The sequence below is a fragment of the Lampetra planeri genome, chromosome 79 (assembly GCF_965212315.1).
Source record: "Lampetra planeri chromosome 79, kcLamPlan1.2.h2, whole genome shotgun sequence".
NCBI classification, from domain to species: Eukaryota; Metazoa; Chordata; class Hyperoartia; order Petromyzontiformes; family Petromyzontidae; genus Lampetra; species Lampetra planeri.
This window is the reverse complement of record NC_136184.1, coordinates 882,597-900,864: the sequence shown is the minus strand read 5'-3', so window position 1 is coordinate 900,864 and position 18,268 is coordinate 882,597. Positions and strand designations below refer to the sequence as shown.

General features: G+C 41.1%; 1 protein-coding gene across 1 annotated transcript in view; it reads left to right on the top strand.

The window, feature by feature from the left end:
• The first annotated feature begins 3,831 nt into the window (after positions 1 to 3,831).
• LOC144738260 (uncharacterized) overlaps positions 3,832 to 18,268 on the top strand; it is a 29,157-nt gene continuing 14,720 nt past the window's right edge. The window contains exons 1-3 of the mRNA XM_078621274.1: positions 3,832 to 5,308; positions 13,090 to 13,173; positions 13,741 to 13,827. Of these exons, the coding sequence (XP_078477400.1) occupies positions 5,274 to 5,308; positions 13,090 to 13,173; positions 13,741 to 13,827 (206 nt within the window). The 5' untranslated portion in view covers positions 3,832 to 5,273. The remainder of the gene's footprint in view (positions 5,309 to 13,089; positions 13,174 to 13,740; positions 13,828 to 18,268) is intronic.

Here is an 18,268-nt window from a genome sequence, read left to right as displayed (position 1 = left end):
GAGGGATAATGTTTGGTGAGTGAGTGCGTGCCTGCTTGAGTTGGTGGGTGACTTGGTGGATGTGTAGAGGTGTATTTGTAAAGGTGTATTGGCACGGATGGGTAACAAACACAAGGGGCGTGGTTATGGCCGTACACAGAGAAGGTGCTCACACCGACGTCCGCACCTGCATCCCCCACGCCCCCCCCCGGGGGCCGATTGCTATAAAAGGTGGTGAGCCGGAGGGCACGAGGTCGAGTGTTAGCTTTAACCAGCGAAGATTGAAGACCAGCTAGAGTAGGCCCCGGAACTCCCCTGGCTTGCTGTCCTTGTCAGGACCGACCAGGGAAAGCCGGTGGCGTGGCCCCGAGAGCCCAGACTGATGTTCTTATAAGAGCCGGTCTGGAGACTCAGGGTGCCGGGAATCCCAGCTTGACCAGGGCTGGGATAGATAGCCTCCCTTAGCTCTGTAGTGGAGGACCTGGGAGTAGGCTAGCCGGGGTAGACGTTGGGTCTCCCTGTTAGACGGGTGAAGGGGCCGATACCCCTTCAAGTGTTGTGTATCCCCGGCTCTGTAAATACGTTGGTGTTAATAAATACGTGTGCCTCCAACTACGTCGTCCAAGCCTCCTGCAACTTACTACAGATGGATCGATGAGTATGTTGAGTTAGGTGAGGATGTGAGTGAGTTGGTGAATGAGTGAATTAGTGTGTGAGTGGGTTGGTGAATGAGTGAATTAGTGTGAGTGGGTGAGTAAATGTATAGTAAGTAGGTGGGTCCACAGTGAATGCTGCACTCGCTGCACATTAAAGTACAAAAGGAAGAAAAAGTATGCATATGCATGGCTGCATTAACGCTTTCTATCATCTTCAGCAACATTTAATTAGCGATAATGATAGCCCTCACACTAGGTGCAGGAAGTGAGGCGACCGTCGGCCGCACTGAAAAAATGGAGCCCTGATAGCGGCTCTGCAGTGGAGAGTGAGGGTAACGGTGTGATCCACGTGGCCGATTAAAGCCCCTGGTTCACAGTGGATCATGGTCATTGATGGTGCCCCCCACTACAGAGACAGCTGATATGTAATGGGTGTCAATCTTAGTTGTAAAGCATTAAAGAGACAAAGATCCCCCAAGTAGCCCATACAAACTGTTGGGGAAAGTGAAGCTAGTGTCAGAGAACAAGCACACTACTGCACTGCACTTTAGAGCACAAAGACAATCTCCCAGTGGAGCCTGCATACACTTTTGAGGCAAGTGCTGATCGCACTTTCCTGACCAGTACCGTCATTGGCTGTCTTTCTCTACCCATTGCTGATGTTTACACACCATACCAGGTACTCATTTAAGGCTCAGTCACCCTACGGGAGTTCCAGGACCAGATTTTTTATCACTCACCACTGATGCTGTTACCAGATATTAAACCCAGGTCACTTAGTTCGTAATGTAATGTGCCAACGACTTTCCCACCATTCCCAAAAACGCATAAAAATACACAAAGACACTCGTATATACACACACAGACATGTACACACACAAACGTACACATAGTGTACATATAAACTTACACACTCCTACACATCTTCTTGGTTCTTTCGGTAAAGTCACGTAGAAAGAAATTAATAAATTAATAAAAATAAAACATAATTAAATAATTCTCAGGACGTTTCGGCCACAACGCAAGTATCCGTCTTCAGGTGAAGAACAGGTCTGTCAAGGAGACAGAATCTGAATGGAACGCCCCAGGCTTGAAGCGACTATTTATGTTGGGATGGAGGGGCGAAGAGCGTCTTGACAAAATAATTTGCATATCAAGAGGAATTTAGCATATTTATGGGAAATGCAGAAATGCGATTAGTGCTACTTGGGAAATGCGTAGGGGGTCTGGCGGGGGGTTTAAAGTCACTATGCCCATGCATTATGCAGGATTTGCAGCATCAAAGGGAGGAAGTGAGGTCAGAATTAATAAAGGGAAGGAATGTTAATAATATGGCGCAATGGGAGACTAATGGTAGGAGGCTTGTAGTGGAGCAAAGAATTCATTCCTTGCGGAGAATACAAGATATATAGTCAATGTCAGTGAGTGGACTGCGGTCTGAAAGTCACCATAAACGTGAACACAATCAGTTAAGATCCGAAATGGTTTATTACGTCCTTCCAATGATTGCTGAGCCAGAATCCATCTTCTCGGTTGAAATTGTCTCTGTGTTTGTATATGTGGATCGCCTCATGGACGAATCTCTCATGGTAGCCGGATGGCTTGCAGAGAACCTCTGTCTTGGAGAAGTCAATATCATGTGAGCCCACTGAATTGTAACAGTGATCTGCCACGGCTGAGGTGTTTGTCCTACCGTGTTTCAAATCTGCTTTATGTTCACGGATGCGGTCCGAGACATGCCGTTTGGTTTTTCCAATGTAACTGCTACCACAGAGGCAACTTAGTTTGTAAACGCCAGGGAACTACGTCTTTTACAGACGGGACCAGATCACGGATTTTGTGTACTGTGTTGAATCGGACCCGGATCTTGTGTTTTACCAGGATTTTGGAGATCTTTTTTGTGACCCCAGCAATGTAGGGTAAGGTGATGGTTTTGAAGGGCTCCTCAACAGGATCCTTCTTGATGGTTAGAGTGATGGCTTTGCGGATTGTGTAGTCGGAGTAACCATTAGCCTTAAGAGCTTGGTGTACGTGTTTGAGTTCACTGGCAATGTGTTCCTGGTCGGAGATGCATTGGGCTCTATGGTATAGAGTCTTGATGAGGGAATTCTTCTGGGATGGATGGTGGTGGGAATCCGGTTTTAGGCAAGCATCCGTATGGGTGGGTTTCCTGTAGACAGAGTGGCTCATTGAACCATCAGGTCTCCTTTTAATTAGGACATCCAAAAAGGGTAGCTTGCCATCTTTTTCGACTTCCATGGTGAATCTGATCGTCCATGAGGCGATCCACATATACAAACACAGAGACAATTTCAACCGAGAATATGGATTCTGGCTCGGCAATCATTGGAAGGACGTAATAAACCATTTCGGATCTTAACTGATTGTGTTCACGTTTATGGTGACTTTCAGACCGCAGTCCACTCACTGACATTGACTATATATCTTGTATTCTCCGCAAGGAATGGATTCTTTGCTCCACTGCAAGCCTCCTACCACTAGTCTCCCATTGCACCATATTATTAACATTCCTTCCCTTTATTAATTCTGACCTCACTTCCTACCATTTAATGCTGCTAATCCTGCATAATGCATGAGCATAGTGACTTTAAACCCCTCGCCAGACCCCCTACGCATTTCACAAGTAGCACTAATCGCATTTCTGCATTTCCCATAAATATGCTAAATTCCTCTTGATATGCAAATTATTTTGTCAAGACGCTCTTCGCCCCTCCATCCCAACATAAATAGTCGCTTCAAGCCTGGGGCGTTCCATTCAGATTCTGTCTCTTTGACAACCCTGTTCTTCACCTGAAGACGGATACTTGCGTTGTGGCCGAAACGTCGTGAGAATTATTTTATTATGTTTTATTTTTATTATTTTATTAATTTCTTTCTACGTGACTTTACCGAAAGAACCAAGAAGATGAATCCCTGCAGTCACGAAAGCTTTAAATCGAAACTCCTGCACATGTACAAGTAAAGCCTTTTGCCACTCTACTGCTGGAAAAGGCACCCCCACACCATGCAGGTCTTGTGGGTTATTTGACCATACATCACCACTCTTCAACCGAGAAGATGGACACAAATTGAACAATCATTGGAAGGATGTTATCAACCAGGTAATGCCTTAACTGGTTGTTGTTGTTTCCATCATTACCTGTCGGTTTACTGCTCGCTCCGCCCACGTCCCCCCCCCCCCCCCAGCCTCACGTCCTCTTCCCTTAGCGCTCACGCGGCTCCCCCTACCACATCCCCCTTCTCTCTCCCTCCTTGCCTGCTCCCCCCCTCTCTTACCTATATAACTTCTTGCCACGGCAGCTCTCCCGCCGACTTCAGCATTTTCTTGCTGTGGTTGTCCCACCTGGTCAAGATCGCTTGTGTTCCGATCGAAACGTCGTGATTTATTTATTTCTACCTACGTGACTTTACCGAAAGAACCAAAGAGTATGGATTCCTGCAGTCACAAAAGCTTCAAATCAAGATTATCACCACTCTTGTCTGTGTGGGTTTGTGTAGAGCATAGATGAATGTTGTTCCATTGCCATCACGCAGCTCCGCAGGCTACACCACCTGTTGTTATGCATTCTAGTCACGGGTAGAAGCACCATCCAGACTCGATTCTATTTAGATTTTCAGATTTATTAGATCTTACATGTACACTAATATGCACACTCTCATATATGAATATACACACACTCACATGTGCATATACGCTAATATCCATATACACGAATACTTGCACATTACTACACACTCACACACACTTATACACACCCCTGTTTGAGTCTGCAGTTGTTTTAATGTTACAGTATTTTTTACATTAAAATAAATGCAAGAAATCTTCATATAATAAGAATTGACATAAGGCGCAATTCATCCAGTGATCTGAGTGCGCCATGGACAAAATTAGTCAATACACGCATGTATGTGCAGGCAGTCCCAGGTTTATGGAAGTCCGAATTTACGGAAATGCTCCCATAAATCATGTAAAAAAATCAACGTGTGGAAATGTTTGCATTAGTTACATAAGTGCAACTAGTGCAGCGAGTTGAGGTTGCGGATGTTTACTGCGGAGCGAGGCTTAAGCCCTGCCTCAACCGAGCCCGAGCTTTACGAGGATTAAGGTAAATTTTTGTATTGCATTACGTAATTATTTTCCTTTTGTAGCATTACGTAATTGCTTGTTGTCTATGCTTAGAACTATATGTTCCCATGTTTCTATTGCTGGTTTTCATTTTAAGTTTATTTAATGAGCTATTTACTTGAGTTACTGTGTGCGTGTTGACGAGATCTGGCAAAACAACACCCTTATAAACACAAACACGTTTCAGATTATAAAGGTACAGTGCAGTATAAATGAATGGATGATTGTGAGTGAACTGATATTTGTGAATGCCACCTATTATATATAAGATGTATAACACAGAAACATTAAACAATGAGCAGCTTTGCTCATGAACGTGTGTGCTCTGGTCATGTGCACCGCCATTGTGAGTGTCCCTCACTCACCGCGTGTTTGACTCCGCGGTTCCCGTGGGCTCAGTGAGTCAGCGCTGTCCCTTCTCCCGTCCACGCGGGTTTAGTCTGAGTGGCAACGAGATCGGAGACAGCGGCCTCCGACTTTTAGCGGACGTGATGTTGGGGAGAGAAGGGAGTTTGGAGATGTTAGCGTGAGTAATGCCCTGATGCATTCACACTTATATAAGTACACCTAAACATATATATACACACACATGTGGACATAAAACACAAAGATACTCAGTATAGCATAATAATTTTGTATTTTCACGTCGATTCTAACTTTCTTTTTTTATGCACTCATCAATGAAGTTATTAACCACACTTATTATAGCACTTTTAACCACTATTAAATAACAATGCAATTACATTTCGATTTAAAGCTTTCGTGACTGCAGGGATTCATCTTCTTGGTTCTTTCGGTAAAGAAGGGAAGTAATACAATAATAAAATTAAAACAGAGTCTGTCTCCCCGACAGACCTGGTCTTCACCTGAGGACGGCTGCTTGTGTTGTGGCCGAAACGTCGTGAGAATTATTTTATTATGTTTTATTTTTATTATTTTATTACTTCCCTTCTACGTGACTTTACCGAAAGAACCAAGAAAATGCAATTACAATTGTCACATTACCTACTCTAACGAATTATATTGTTTTAAACGATATTATGTTAATACAGTAGATCATCGATTATATTATCCAACGGCTTCGGAGGGAAGGGGGTACTGGATAAAAAAAACACCAGATAATCGCATCATTATTTAAAATAGATTATTTTTGCACATTATTAAATAAGATGTTTTTCGGTGTTCTGTATATATTTAGTGTTTAAAATAGTTTGCGATATGAAAATCGCTTAAATAAATATACAAAGACAATAAATATCCTGCTGTAAACAGTGACTGTATTTACTGTACCGCATTCACCACTCCAATGTCGAAGACTCTGTATAGGGTGATGTGTGTACTACGCTGTTGATCAACAACTTGTGTTAGACAACAACAACTTGTGTTTAACAACAACCTGTGTTTGACAACAACTTGTGTTTGACAACAACTTGTGTTTGGCAACAACTTGTGTTTGACAACAACTTGTGTTTGACAACAACTTGTGTTTGGCAACAACTTGTGTTTGACAACTTGTGTTTTACAACAACCTGTGTTTGACAACAACTTGTGTTTGACAACAACAACTTGTGTTTGACAACAACCTATGTTTGACAACAACTTGTGTTTGACAACAACTTGTGTTTGACAACAACCTGTGTTTGGCAACAACTTGTGTTTGACAACTTGTGTTTTACAACAACCTGTGTTTGACAACAACTTGTGTTTGACAACAACAACTTGTGTTTGACAACAACCTATGTTTGACAACAACTTGTGTTTGACAACAACTTGTGTTTGACAACAACCTGTGTTTGGCAACAACTTGTGTTTGACAACTTGTGTTTTACAACAACCTGTGTTTGACAACAACTTGTGTTTGACAACAACAACTTGTGTTTGACAACAACCTATGTTTGACAACAACTTGTGTTTGACAACAACAACTTGTGTTTGACAACAACCTATGTTTGACAACAACTTGTGTTTTACAACAACCTATGTTTGACAACAACTTGTGTTTTACAACAACTTGTGTTTCACAACAACTTGTGTTTTACAACAACCTATGTTTGACAACAACTTGTGTTTGACAACAACAACTTGTGTTTGACAACAACTTGTGTTTGACAACAACTTGTGTTTGACAACAACTACTTGTGTTTGACAACAACTTGTGTTTGACAACAACTTGTGTTTGACAACAACTTGTGTTTGACAACAACAACTTGTGTTTTACAACAACTTGTGTTTTACAACAACCTATGTTTGACAACAACTTGTGTTTGACAACAACAACCTATGTTTGACAACAACTTGTGTTTGACAACAACTTGTGTTTGACAACAACAACTTGTGTTTGACAACAACAACTTGTGTTTGACAACAACTTGTGTTTGACAACAACAACTTGTGTTTTACAACAACCTATGTTTGACAACAACTTGTGTTTGACAACAACCTATGTTTGACAACAACTTGTGTTTTACAACAACCTATGTTTGACAACAACTTGTGTTTCACAACAACTTGTGTTTTACAACAACCTATGTTTGACAACAACTTGTGTTTCACAACAACTTGTGTTTTACAACAACCTATGTTTGACAACAACTTGTGTTTGACAACAACAACTTGTGTTTGACAACAACCTATGTTTGACAACAACTTGTGTTTGACAACAACAACTTGTGTTTGACAACAACCTATGTTTGACAACAACTTGTGTTTTACAACAACTTGTGTTTCACAACAACTTGTGTTTTACAACAACCTATGTTTGACAACAACTTGTGTTTGACAACAACAACTTGTGTTTGACAACAACTTGTGTTTGACAACAACTTGTGTTTGACAACAACTACTTGTGTTTGACAACAACCTATGTTTGACAACAACTTGTGTTTGACAACAACTTGTGTTTGACAACAACAACTTGTGTTTGACAACAACAACTTGTGTTTGACAACAACTTGTGTTTGACAACAACAACTTGTGTTTGACAACAACTTGTGTTTGACAACAACTTGTGTTTGACAACAACTTGTGTTTGACAACAACAACTTGTGTTTGACAACAACTTGTGTTTGACAACAACAACTTGTGTTTGACAACAACTTGTGTTTGACAACAACTTGTGTTTGACAACAACAACTTGTGTTTGACAACAACTTGTGTTTGACAACAACAACTTGTGTTTGACAACAACAACTTGTGTTTTACAACAACAACTTGTGTTTGACAACAACTTGTGTTTGACAACAACAACTTGTGTTTTACAACAACAACTTGTGTTTTACAACAACCTATGTTTGACAACAACTTGTGTTTGACAACAACAACTTGTGTTTGACAACAACTTGTGTTTGACAACAACAACTTGTGTTTTACAACAACTTGTGTTTTACAACAACCTGTGTTTGACAACAACTTGTGTTTTACAACAACCTGTGTTTGACAACAACTTGTGTTTTACAACAACTTGTGTTTTACAACAACTTGTGTTTGACAACAACAACTTGTGTTTGACAACAACTTGTGTTTGACGACAACCTGTGTTTGACAACAACTTGTGTTTGACAACAACCTGTGTTTGACAACAACCTGTGTTTGACATCAACTTGTGTTTGACGACAACTTGTGTTTGACAACAACTTGTGTTTGACGACAACCTGTGTTTGACATCAACTTGTGTTTGACGACAACTTGTGTTTGACAACAACTTGTGTTTGACAACAACCTGTGTTTGACAACAACTTGTGTTTGACAACTTGTGTTTGACAACAACCTGTGTTTGACATCAACTTGTGTTTGACATCAACTTGTGTTTGACAACTTGTGTTTGACAACAACTTGTGTTTAACAACAACTTGTGTTTGACATCAACTTGTGTTTGACGACAACTTGTGTTTCACAACAACCTATGTTTGACAACAACTTGTGTTTGACGACAACTTGTGTTTGACGACAACTTGTGTTTGACAACTTGTGTTTGACAACAACTTGTGTTTGACAACTTGTGTTTGACATCAACTTGTGTTTGACAACTTGTGTTTGACAACAACTTGTGTTTTACAACAACTTGTGTTTGACGACAACTTGTGTTTCACAACAACCTATGTTTGACAACAACTTGTGTTTGACGACAACTTGTGTTTGACGACAACTTGTGTTTAACAACAACCTGTGTTTGACAACAACTTGTGTTTGACATCAACTTGTGTTTGACAACTTGTGTTTGACGACAACTTGTGTTTGACATCAACTTGTGTTTGACATCAACTTGTGTTTGACAACTTGTGTTTGACGACAACCTGTGTTTGACATCAACTTGTGTTTGACATCAACTTGTGTTTGACAACAACAACTCGTGTTAGACAACTTGTGTTTTACAACAACCTATGTTTGACAACAACCTGTGTTTGACAACAACCTGTGTTTGACAACAACCTGTGTTTGACAACAACTTGTGTTTGACAACAACTTGTGTTTGACAACAACCTGTGTTTGACAACAACCTGTGTTTGACAACAACTTGTGTTTGACAACAACCTGTGTTTGACAACAACCTGTGTTTGACAACAACCTGTGTTTGACAACAACCTGTGTTTGACAACAACCTGTGTTTGACAACAACCTGTGTTTGACAACAACCTGTGTTTGACAACAACCTGTGTTTGACAACAACTTGTGTTTGACAACAACTTGTGTTTGACAACAACCTGTGTTTGACAACAACCTGTGTTTGACAACAACTTGTGTTTGACAACAACCTGTGTTTGACAACAACTTGTGTTTGACAACAACCTGTGTTTGACAACAACCTGTGTTTGACAACAACCTGTGTTTGACAACAACCTGTGTTTGACAACAACCTGTGTTTGACAACAACTTGTGTTTGACAACAACCTGTGTTTGACAACAACCTGTGTTTGACAACAACCTGTGTTTGACAACAACCTGTGTTTGACAACATCAACTTGTGTTTTACAACAACCTGTGTTTGACAACAACCTGTGTTTGACAACAACCTGTGTTTGACAACAACTTGTGTTTGACAACAACCTGTGTTTGACAACAACAACTTGTGTTTGACGACAACCTGTGTTTGACAACAACCTGTGTTTGACAACAACCTGTGTTTGACAACAACCTGTGTTTGACAACAACCTGTGTTTGACAACAACAACTTGTGTTTGACAACAACTTGTGTTTGACAACAACCTGTGTTTGACAACAACAACTTGTGTTTGACAACAACCTGTGTTTGACAACAACAACTTGTGTTTGACAACAACCTGTGTTTGACAACAACCTGTGTTTGACAACAACAACTTGTGTTTGACAACAACCTGTGTTTGACAACAACCTGTGTTTGACAACAACAACTTGTGTTTGACAACAACCTGTGTTTGACAACAACCTGTGTTTGACAACAACCTGTGTTTGACAACAACCTGTGTTTGACAACAACAACTTGTGTTTGACAACAACCTGTGTTTGACAACAACCTGTGTTTGACAACAACCTGTGTTTGACGACAACCTGTGTTTGACAACAACTTGTGTTTGACGACAACCTGTGTTTGACAACAACCTGTGTTTGACAACAACAACTTGTGTTTGACGACAACCTGTGTTTGACAACAACCTGTGTTTGACAACAACCTGTGTTTGACAACAACAACCTGTGTTTGACAACAACCTGTGTTTGACAACAACAACCTGTGTTTGACAACAACCTGTGTTTGACAACAACCTGTGTTTGACAACAACCTGTGTTTGACAACAACCTGTGTTTGACAACAACCTGTGTTTGACAACAACCTGTGTTTGACAACAACAACCTGTGTTTGACAACAACCTGTGTTTGACAACAACCTGTGTTTGACAACAACCTGTGTTTGACAACAACCTGTGTTTGACAACAACAACTTGTGTTTGACGACAACCTGTGTTTGACAACAACCTGTGTTTGACGACAACCTGTGTTTGACAACAACCTGTGTTTGACAACAACCTGTGTTTGACAACAACAACTTGTGTTTGACAACAACCTGTGTTTGACAACAACCTGTGTTTGACAACAACCTGTGTTTGACAACAACCTGTGTTTGACAACAACAACTTGTGTTTGACGACAACCTGTGTTTGACAACAACCTGTGTTTGACGACAACCTGTGTTTGACAACAACTTGTGTTTGACAACAACTTGTGTTTGACAACAACCTGTGTTTGACAACAACTTGTGTTTGACAACAACCTGTGTTTGACGACAACCTGTGTTTGACAACAACTTGTGTTTGACAACAACAACTCGTGTTATACAACAACTTGTGTTTGACAACAACTTGTGTTTGACAACAACTTGTGTTTCACAACAACTTATGTTTGACAACAACCTGTGTTTGACAACAACCTGTGTTTGACAACAACTTGTGTTTGACAACAACTTGTGTTTGACAACAACCTGTGTTTGACAACAACTTGTGTTTGACAACAACTCGTGTTATACAACAACTTGTGTTTGACAACAACTTGTGTTTGACAACAACTTGTGTTTGACAACAACTTGTGTTTCACAACAACTTATGTTTGACAACAACCTGTGTTTGACAACAACCTGTGTTTGACAACAACTTGTGTTTGACAACAACAACTCGTGTTATACAACAACTTGTGTTTGACAACAACTTGTGTTTGACAACAACCTGTGTTTGACAACAACCTGTGTTTGACAACAACTTGTGTTTGACAACAACAACTCGTGTTATACAACAACTTGTGTTTGACAACAACTTGTGTTTGACAACAACTTGTGTTTCACAACAACTTATGTTTGACAACAACTTGTGTTTGGCAACAACAACTTGTGTTTGACAACAACTCGTGTTAGACAACTTGTGTTTTACAACAACCTATGTTTGACAACAACTTGTGTTTCACAACAACTTATGTTTGACAACAACAACTTGTGTTTGACGACAACTTGTGTTTGACGACAACTTGTGTTTGACAACAACTTGTGTTTCACAACAACTTATGTTTGACAACAACAACTTGTGTTTGACGACAACTTGTGTTTGACGACAACTTGTGTTTGACAACAACTTGTGTTTCACAACAACTTATGTTTGACAACAACAACTTGTGTTTGACGACAACTTGTGTTTGACGACAACTTGTGTTTGACAAAAACAACTCGTGTTATACAACAACTTGTGTTTGACAACTTGTGTTTCACAACAACTTATGTTTCACAACAACAACTTGTGTTTTACAACAACTTGTATTTGACAACAACTTGTGTTTGACAACAACTTGTGTTTGACAACAACTTGTGTTTGACAACAACTTGTGTTTGATGACAACTGTATTTGACAACAGCAACTTGTGTTTGACAACAACTTGTGTTTGACAACAACTTGTGTTTGATGACAACTTGTGTTTGACAGTCGTCGGACTGATGCAGCCTTCAGACCCGTGCTCTGGCAAACGCCGAATTGCACGCAATTTTCTCCAGATCGCACTGTATATTTTCTGCTTCTATTACTGTAATTATTAGTCATGAAAAATGTATATACGTTCAGCATTTCATTGTTTAAGTTGTATGTAGTGTGTAATGTACTGTATATAGTATTTGACACTGAAATAAAGCATAGCTACTTGTTTTGTCACGCACATGGTGGCGATCGCCGGACTGGTACAGCCTTTGGAGAGGTTTTACCGGTTTCACAAGATGTTGGAAGCCAGATAGGCACGAACTGGATTTAATCGATGATCATCTGTGTTTAACGTCATAGATTACATTTTGTTTCAAAACTTTCGTGATTTCAGGAATTCATATTCTTGGGTCTTTCGGTAAAGTCACGTAATATGGGTTCAAATAAAAAAAAACTACGACGTTTCGATCACAACACAAGCGATCGTCATCAGGAGAAAAAAGGGCGGGGAAGCTGCTGAGGCAGGCTGTTTTAAAGGTTTGAAATGGGTGCAGTCCAAGGGTCATATGGTGACTACACCCATTTCAAACCTTTAAAACAGCCTGCCTCAGCAGCTTCCCCGCTAATTTTTTCTCCTGATGACGATCGCTTGTGTTTCGATCGAAACGTCGTAGTTTTTTGTTATCTTTGTTATTTTATTTGAACCTATCTACTTGATTTTACCGAAATACCCAAGAATATGTGCAATGTCTCCACAAACACGACCCTCAACCACTGTTCCGTCAACCACCACCACCTCTCACCATCCCTCACCATCCCCCACTCTGTGCCCAGACCCTCCACCCATCCCCTCTGCCCCCACTAATCATCTCTTCACTCCCTGCAGCCTGTTTGAGTGTTCACTGAGATACAAGTCGGGTTCCTCTCTCAGTGTCATCCTCAAGGCCAACACAGGCTTGAGGATTCTTGGGTAAGCTTTGCTGTTCGTTTCTCACATGTGCTCTGTGCACGAACTGTGCTAATTGTTGGTGCAATGCGTCGTGAAGTAAACATTTAAATGTGAACACATTTAATCTTGCTGTCCTGCTTAATGGAGTCCACTTTAAAAATGTTTTACTGTAATCTTAACACATTTGTTTAATTTAACATGTCGGCTAAAGCAATATTCATATTGTTAGTAGATACATTAATTAATTGTAAACATCTCCGTGTTCCTCGATGAAAATGTACTTGTGTGTGATCCTCTGTTGTAATTTTGTGTTGAGAAAACAAACACTTTTTTATATTATAAAAGGTACAGTGCAGTATAATTTAATGGATGATTGTGATTAAACTGATATTTGTGAATGGCACGTGTTATATATAAACTGTATAACACAGAAGCATTAAACAAGGAGCAGCTTTGCTCATGAACGTGTGTGCTCTGGTCATGTGCACCACCATTGTGAGTGTCCCTCACTCACCACGTGTTTGACTCCGCGGTTCCCGTGGGCTCAGTGAGTCAGCGCTGTCCCTTCTCCCGTCCACCCGGGTTTAGGCTGAATGGCAACAAGATCGGAGACAGCGGACTGCGACTTTTAGCGGACGTGATGTTAGGGAGAGAAGGGAGTTTGGAGATGTTAGCGTGAGTAATGTCCTGATGCACGCACACTTATATAAGTACACCTAAACAAATATATACACATGTGGACACAAAACACAAAGATACTCGGTATAGCATAGTAATGTTGTACAGTATTTTAACATTTATTATAACTTTCTTTTGTGTGCATCAATTAAGTTATTAGCCACACTTATTACAGCACTTTAAACCACTATTAAATCACAATACCATTACAATTGTCACGTTACCTACTCTAACCATGATATTGTTTCAAACTATATTATGCTTATACAGTAGATCATCGATTATCTGGCGGCTTCGGGGGGAAGGGGGTGCCGGATTTTCAAAAACACTCGATAATCGCATCATTGTTTAAAATAGCTTATTTTGCATATTCTTGAAAATTATATTTTAAAATGTTCTGTATATATTTAGTGTCTTAAAATAGTTTGCGATGTGAAAATCTCTGAAATAAATCTACAAAGAAAATTATATCCTGTTGTAAAAAGTTACTGTATTTATATTCTTAGGTTTTTTCGGTAAAGTCACGTAGGTAAAAACATTAAAAAGTAAAATAAAAAATAAAAATCACGACGTTTCGGAGGCAACACAAGCTTCCGTCTTCAGGTGGTACCGTCACAGCCACGACAGCTGTATCAAGTAAATGAGAGATTGCAGGAGTTACCACTGCGTTTATATAATGGTTGGAGAAGGTGGTGGGGCAAGGGCCGCATACTTATTATTAATATGGTAAGGAGAGGTTTGAGACTAAGAATAGACTGCATAATATAGGCTGAGCCTTTGTTATGGAGAGGTGCGGTTTGTGACTCAACCTGTAACAAGAAGACCACCACTAAACATGGTTAAACAGTAATGGTTGTCTGTCAAATAAGATTGGCAAATAAGTGTAGTTAAATCTTTTTTGCATGGTTAATCACATCTTTCCAATGATTACTCAGTTTGTAACCGTCATCACGGTTGAAATTATGTCTGTGTTTGTATATTTGTATGGCTTCGTGTACAAACCTTTGATGGTAGCCAGGAGGTTTGCAGAGAACCTTGGTCTCGGAAAATACAATTTCATGAGATTCTAGATTTGAAGCTTTCGTGACTGCAAGGAATCATCTTCTTAGGTTTTTTCGGTAAAGTCACGTAGAAAGTAAAATAAAATAAAAACAAAAATCACGACGTTTCGGAGGCAACACAAGTCTCCGTCATCAGGTGGGACCGTCACAGCCAGATTAGCTGTATCAAGTGAGGCAATGATTCAAGATGTAAATCCCTTAAAAGCGAGTTGAGGGGGGAGGGAGAGGGAGTGGGGAGCTCATCAGACTATGGTAGCCAATGAAAGGAACGTATCGGGAGGGAGGGGGGGCGAGGCCAAAAGGGTGGGCGATGGACGTGGAAGCGCTTGTGCGCAAGCGGCCAATTACTGCACACGCCAACACAATGGAGCGATTGTGCGCAAGCGGCCAGCCACTGCACCCGCCAACACAATGGGCAGAGAGGAGGAGGGGAGGTCTAATACACATGATAGACAAAAGAACGAAAATGATGATGGGTACAAACTTAGGGGGAGCTCATCAGACTATGGTAGCCAATGAATGGAACGTATCGGGAGGGAGGGGGGGGCCGGGGGGGGACGAGGCCAAAAGGGTGGGCGACGGACGTGGAAGCGCTTGTGCGCAAGCGGCCAATTACTGCACACGCCAACACAATGGAGAGAGAGGGGGAGGGGGGGGGGTCTGATACACATGATAGACAAAAGAACGAAAATGCCCATGTTTATACCAATGCTGGCTGAACAATAAAGAGAGTACTGTTAAAATAACTGGGGATGTTAACACTCGGTAAAGTACAGTAAAATAGTGCCTGTCAGATAAGATGGTCCAAAAAATTTGTGATTAAGTCTTTTTTGCGTGGTTGATAACATCTTTCCAATGATTACTAAGTTTGTACCCATCATCACGGTTGAAATTATGTCTGTGTTTGTATATTTGTATGGGTTCGTGTACAAACCTTTGATGGTAGCCGGGAGGTTTGCAGAGAACCTTGGTCTCGGAAAAGACAATTTCATGAGAGCCCACCGAGTTGTAGCAATGATCGGCCACGGCAGAAGAATCAGTTCTGCCGTGTTTCAGATCTGACTTGTGCTCGCGGACACGATCAGAAACATGACGTTTCGTTTCTCCAATGTAGCAATCACCACAAATGCAACTCAATTTGTAGACTCCAGGATACTGTAAGTCAGGAACGACATCCTTCACAGATGGAATCAGATCACGGATTTTATGCACTGTACTGAATCGGACTTGGATCTTATGTTTGTTTAGAATTTTGGAGATCTTTTTGGTCACGCCAGCTATGTATGGTAACGTAATGGTTTTGGTCGGAGTTTCATGTGGCTGTTTCTGTGTGGTGGGAGAGACAGCTTGGCGGATAGTACGGTCAGAGTATCCGTTCATCCTGAGGGCCTGATGTACATGTCTTAATTCACCGGTCAGGTGGTGTTTGTCAGAAATGCCATGTGCTCTGTGGTATAGCGTTTTGATGAGAGAGTTCTTTTGAGATGGGTGGTGGTGGGAATCCGGTTTCAAGTAGGAGTCTGTGTGGGTGGCTTTTCTGTAGACAGAATGTCCCAAGGAACCGTCAGGACTCCTCTCAAACAGAATATCCAAGAATGGTAGTTTACCGTCTTTCTCCACTTCCATGGTGAATCTGATGGATGGGTGTCTAGAATTGATGTGGTCCAAGAAGTGGTTCAATGCTGGGAGGCCATGTGGCCAGATGACGAAAGTGTCATCCACATATCTCTTCCACAGGGAAGGACGCAGGGTGGATGTCTGGATGGCGTCTGATTCAAACTTTTCCATGAATATGTTGGCTATAACTGGTGACAAAGGGGAGCCCATAGGGGTACCCTCATTCTGTTTGTAGAAGGTGCCATTCCAGGTAAAATAGGTGTTGGTGAGGCAATGCCTAACCAGCGCAGGTGCATCAGAATTCAATCCATGTTGGACTAAGTCCTCAATTATTGTTAGGGTGTCCGGTACTGGGACTTTGGTAAACAAAGATACTACATCAAAGCTGACGAGGATGTCATCAGGAGATAGTACCATGTCCTTAACCATAGAGACTAATTGGGTTGAGTTGAGTACTGCTGAAGAGGTCTTGCCTGTGAAAGGGAGCAGAGTATCTGATAGAAAACGGGCTAGTTTGTACGTAGGAGAGTTTATCGTCGACACAATGGGTCGTAGCGGGGTGCCTTCCTTATGGATTTTGGGAAGACCATAGAGTCTGGGAGGTCTTGCCGCCGATGGTTTTAGAGAGGGACGTTTGCTTGGTTCGATTAGGGAAGTCGAACTCGTGATGATACTGTTGGTTTTCGTCGTTAGCCTTTTAGTGGGATCGTTTTTAATTTTGGAGTAACTCCCATCATTAAGAAGGTCCAGGATTTTGTTGTTGTATGAATCTTTATCCATGATGACCGTGGCATTGCCCTTGTCTGCCGAGAGGATGACTATATCATCTCTCTTTTTTAGGTCCGCGAGTTCAGAGCGTTCGTTTTTGCTGATGTTACTAGTGGGTTTCTTAGCATTCTTAAGAATAGTAGCTATTTCAGCTCTTGCTACATCCGCATGGATGTGTCCTATGCCTCTGAGGGCTACATCAATCTGGGAAATCATATCCTCTACTGGTATATATTTAGGGGTGACGGCGAAATTTAGTCCTTTGGCCAGTACCGTTTTTAGAGTGTCAGAAATTGGGATGTTACTCTGATTAATCACGGTCTTGTTAACATCCAGCTTTGTGATGTGTGGCTCTGGTTTCTTCTTAGATAGGAGGTTGAATTTAGAAATCAGGTTAGCTTTGCATTTGGCTGACAGTGAGTCAGCAGAAGCAGAAGTCATGTTATCAACGTGGTTCCAATCAGAAGGTGACATTTTTTGTGTTAACATTAAATGTGTTTGTAAGAGAGTCTTGTCTAAATTATCGAGTTCAGATCGGAGTAACCTTATTCTCTCCGAGATTAGTGATAGGCTGGCTTTAAATAAGATCTGTTTGGAGTTCGGTGAGGACACAGCAGCGGATGTGAGTGTGAAAGCGATGGGTATTACCTTGTTATCTCGGCATCTCTTGAGGAAGGCCAGCGTCTCGAGAAGCTGTGACTTCTTGTCTCTTTGTCTGTTAAAAACTCTAACAGATAGGTGGAATTCCTCCCCGTAGAGGGCATTAATTCTAGATTTGAAGCTTTCGTGTCTGCAAGGAATCATCTTCTTAGGTTTTTTCGGTAAAGTCACGTAGAAAGTAAAATAAAATAAAAACAAAAATCACGACGTTTCGGAGGCAACACAAGTCTCCGTCATCAGGTGGGACCGTCACAGCCAGATTAGCTGTATCAAGTGAGGCAATGATTCAAGATGTAATCCCTTAAAAGCGAGTTGAGGGGGGGAGGGAGAGG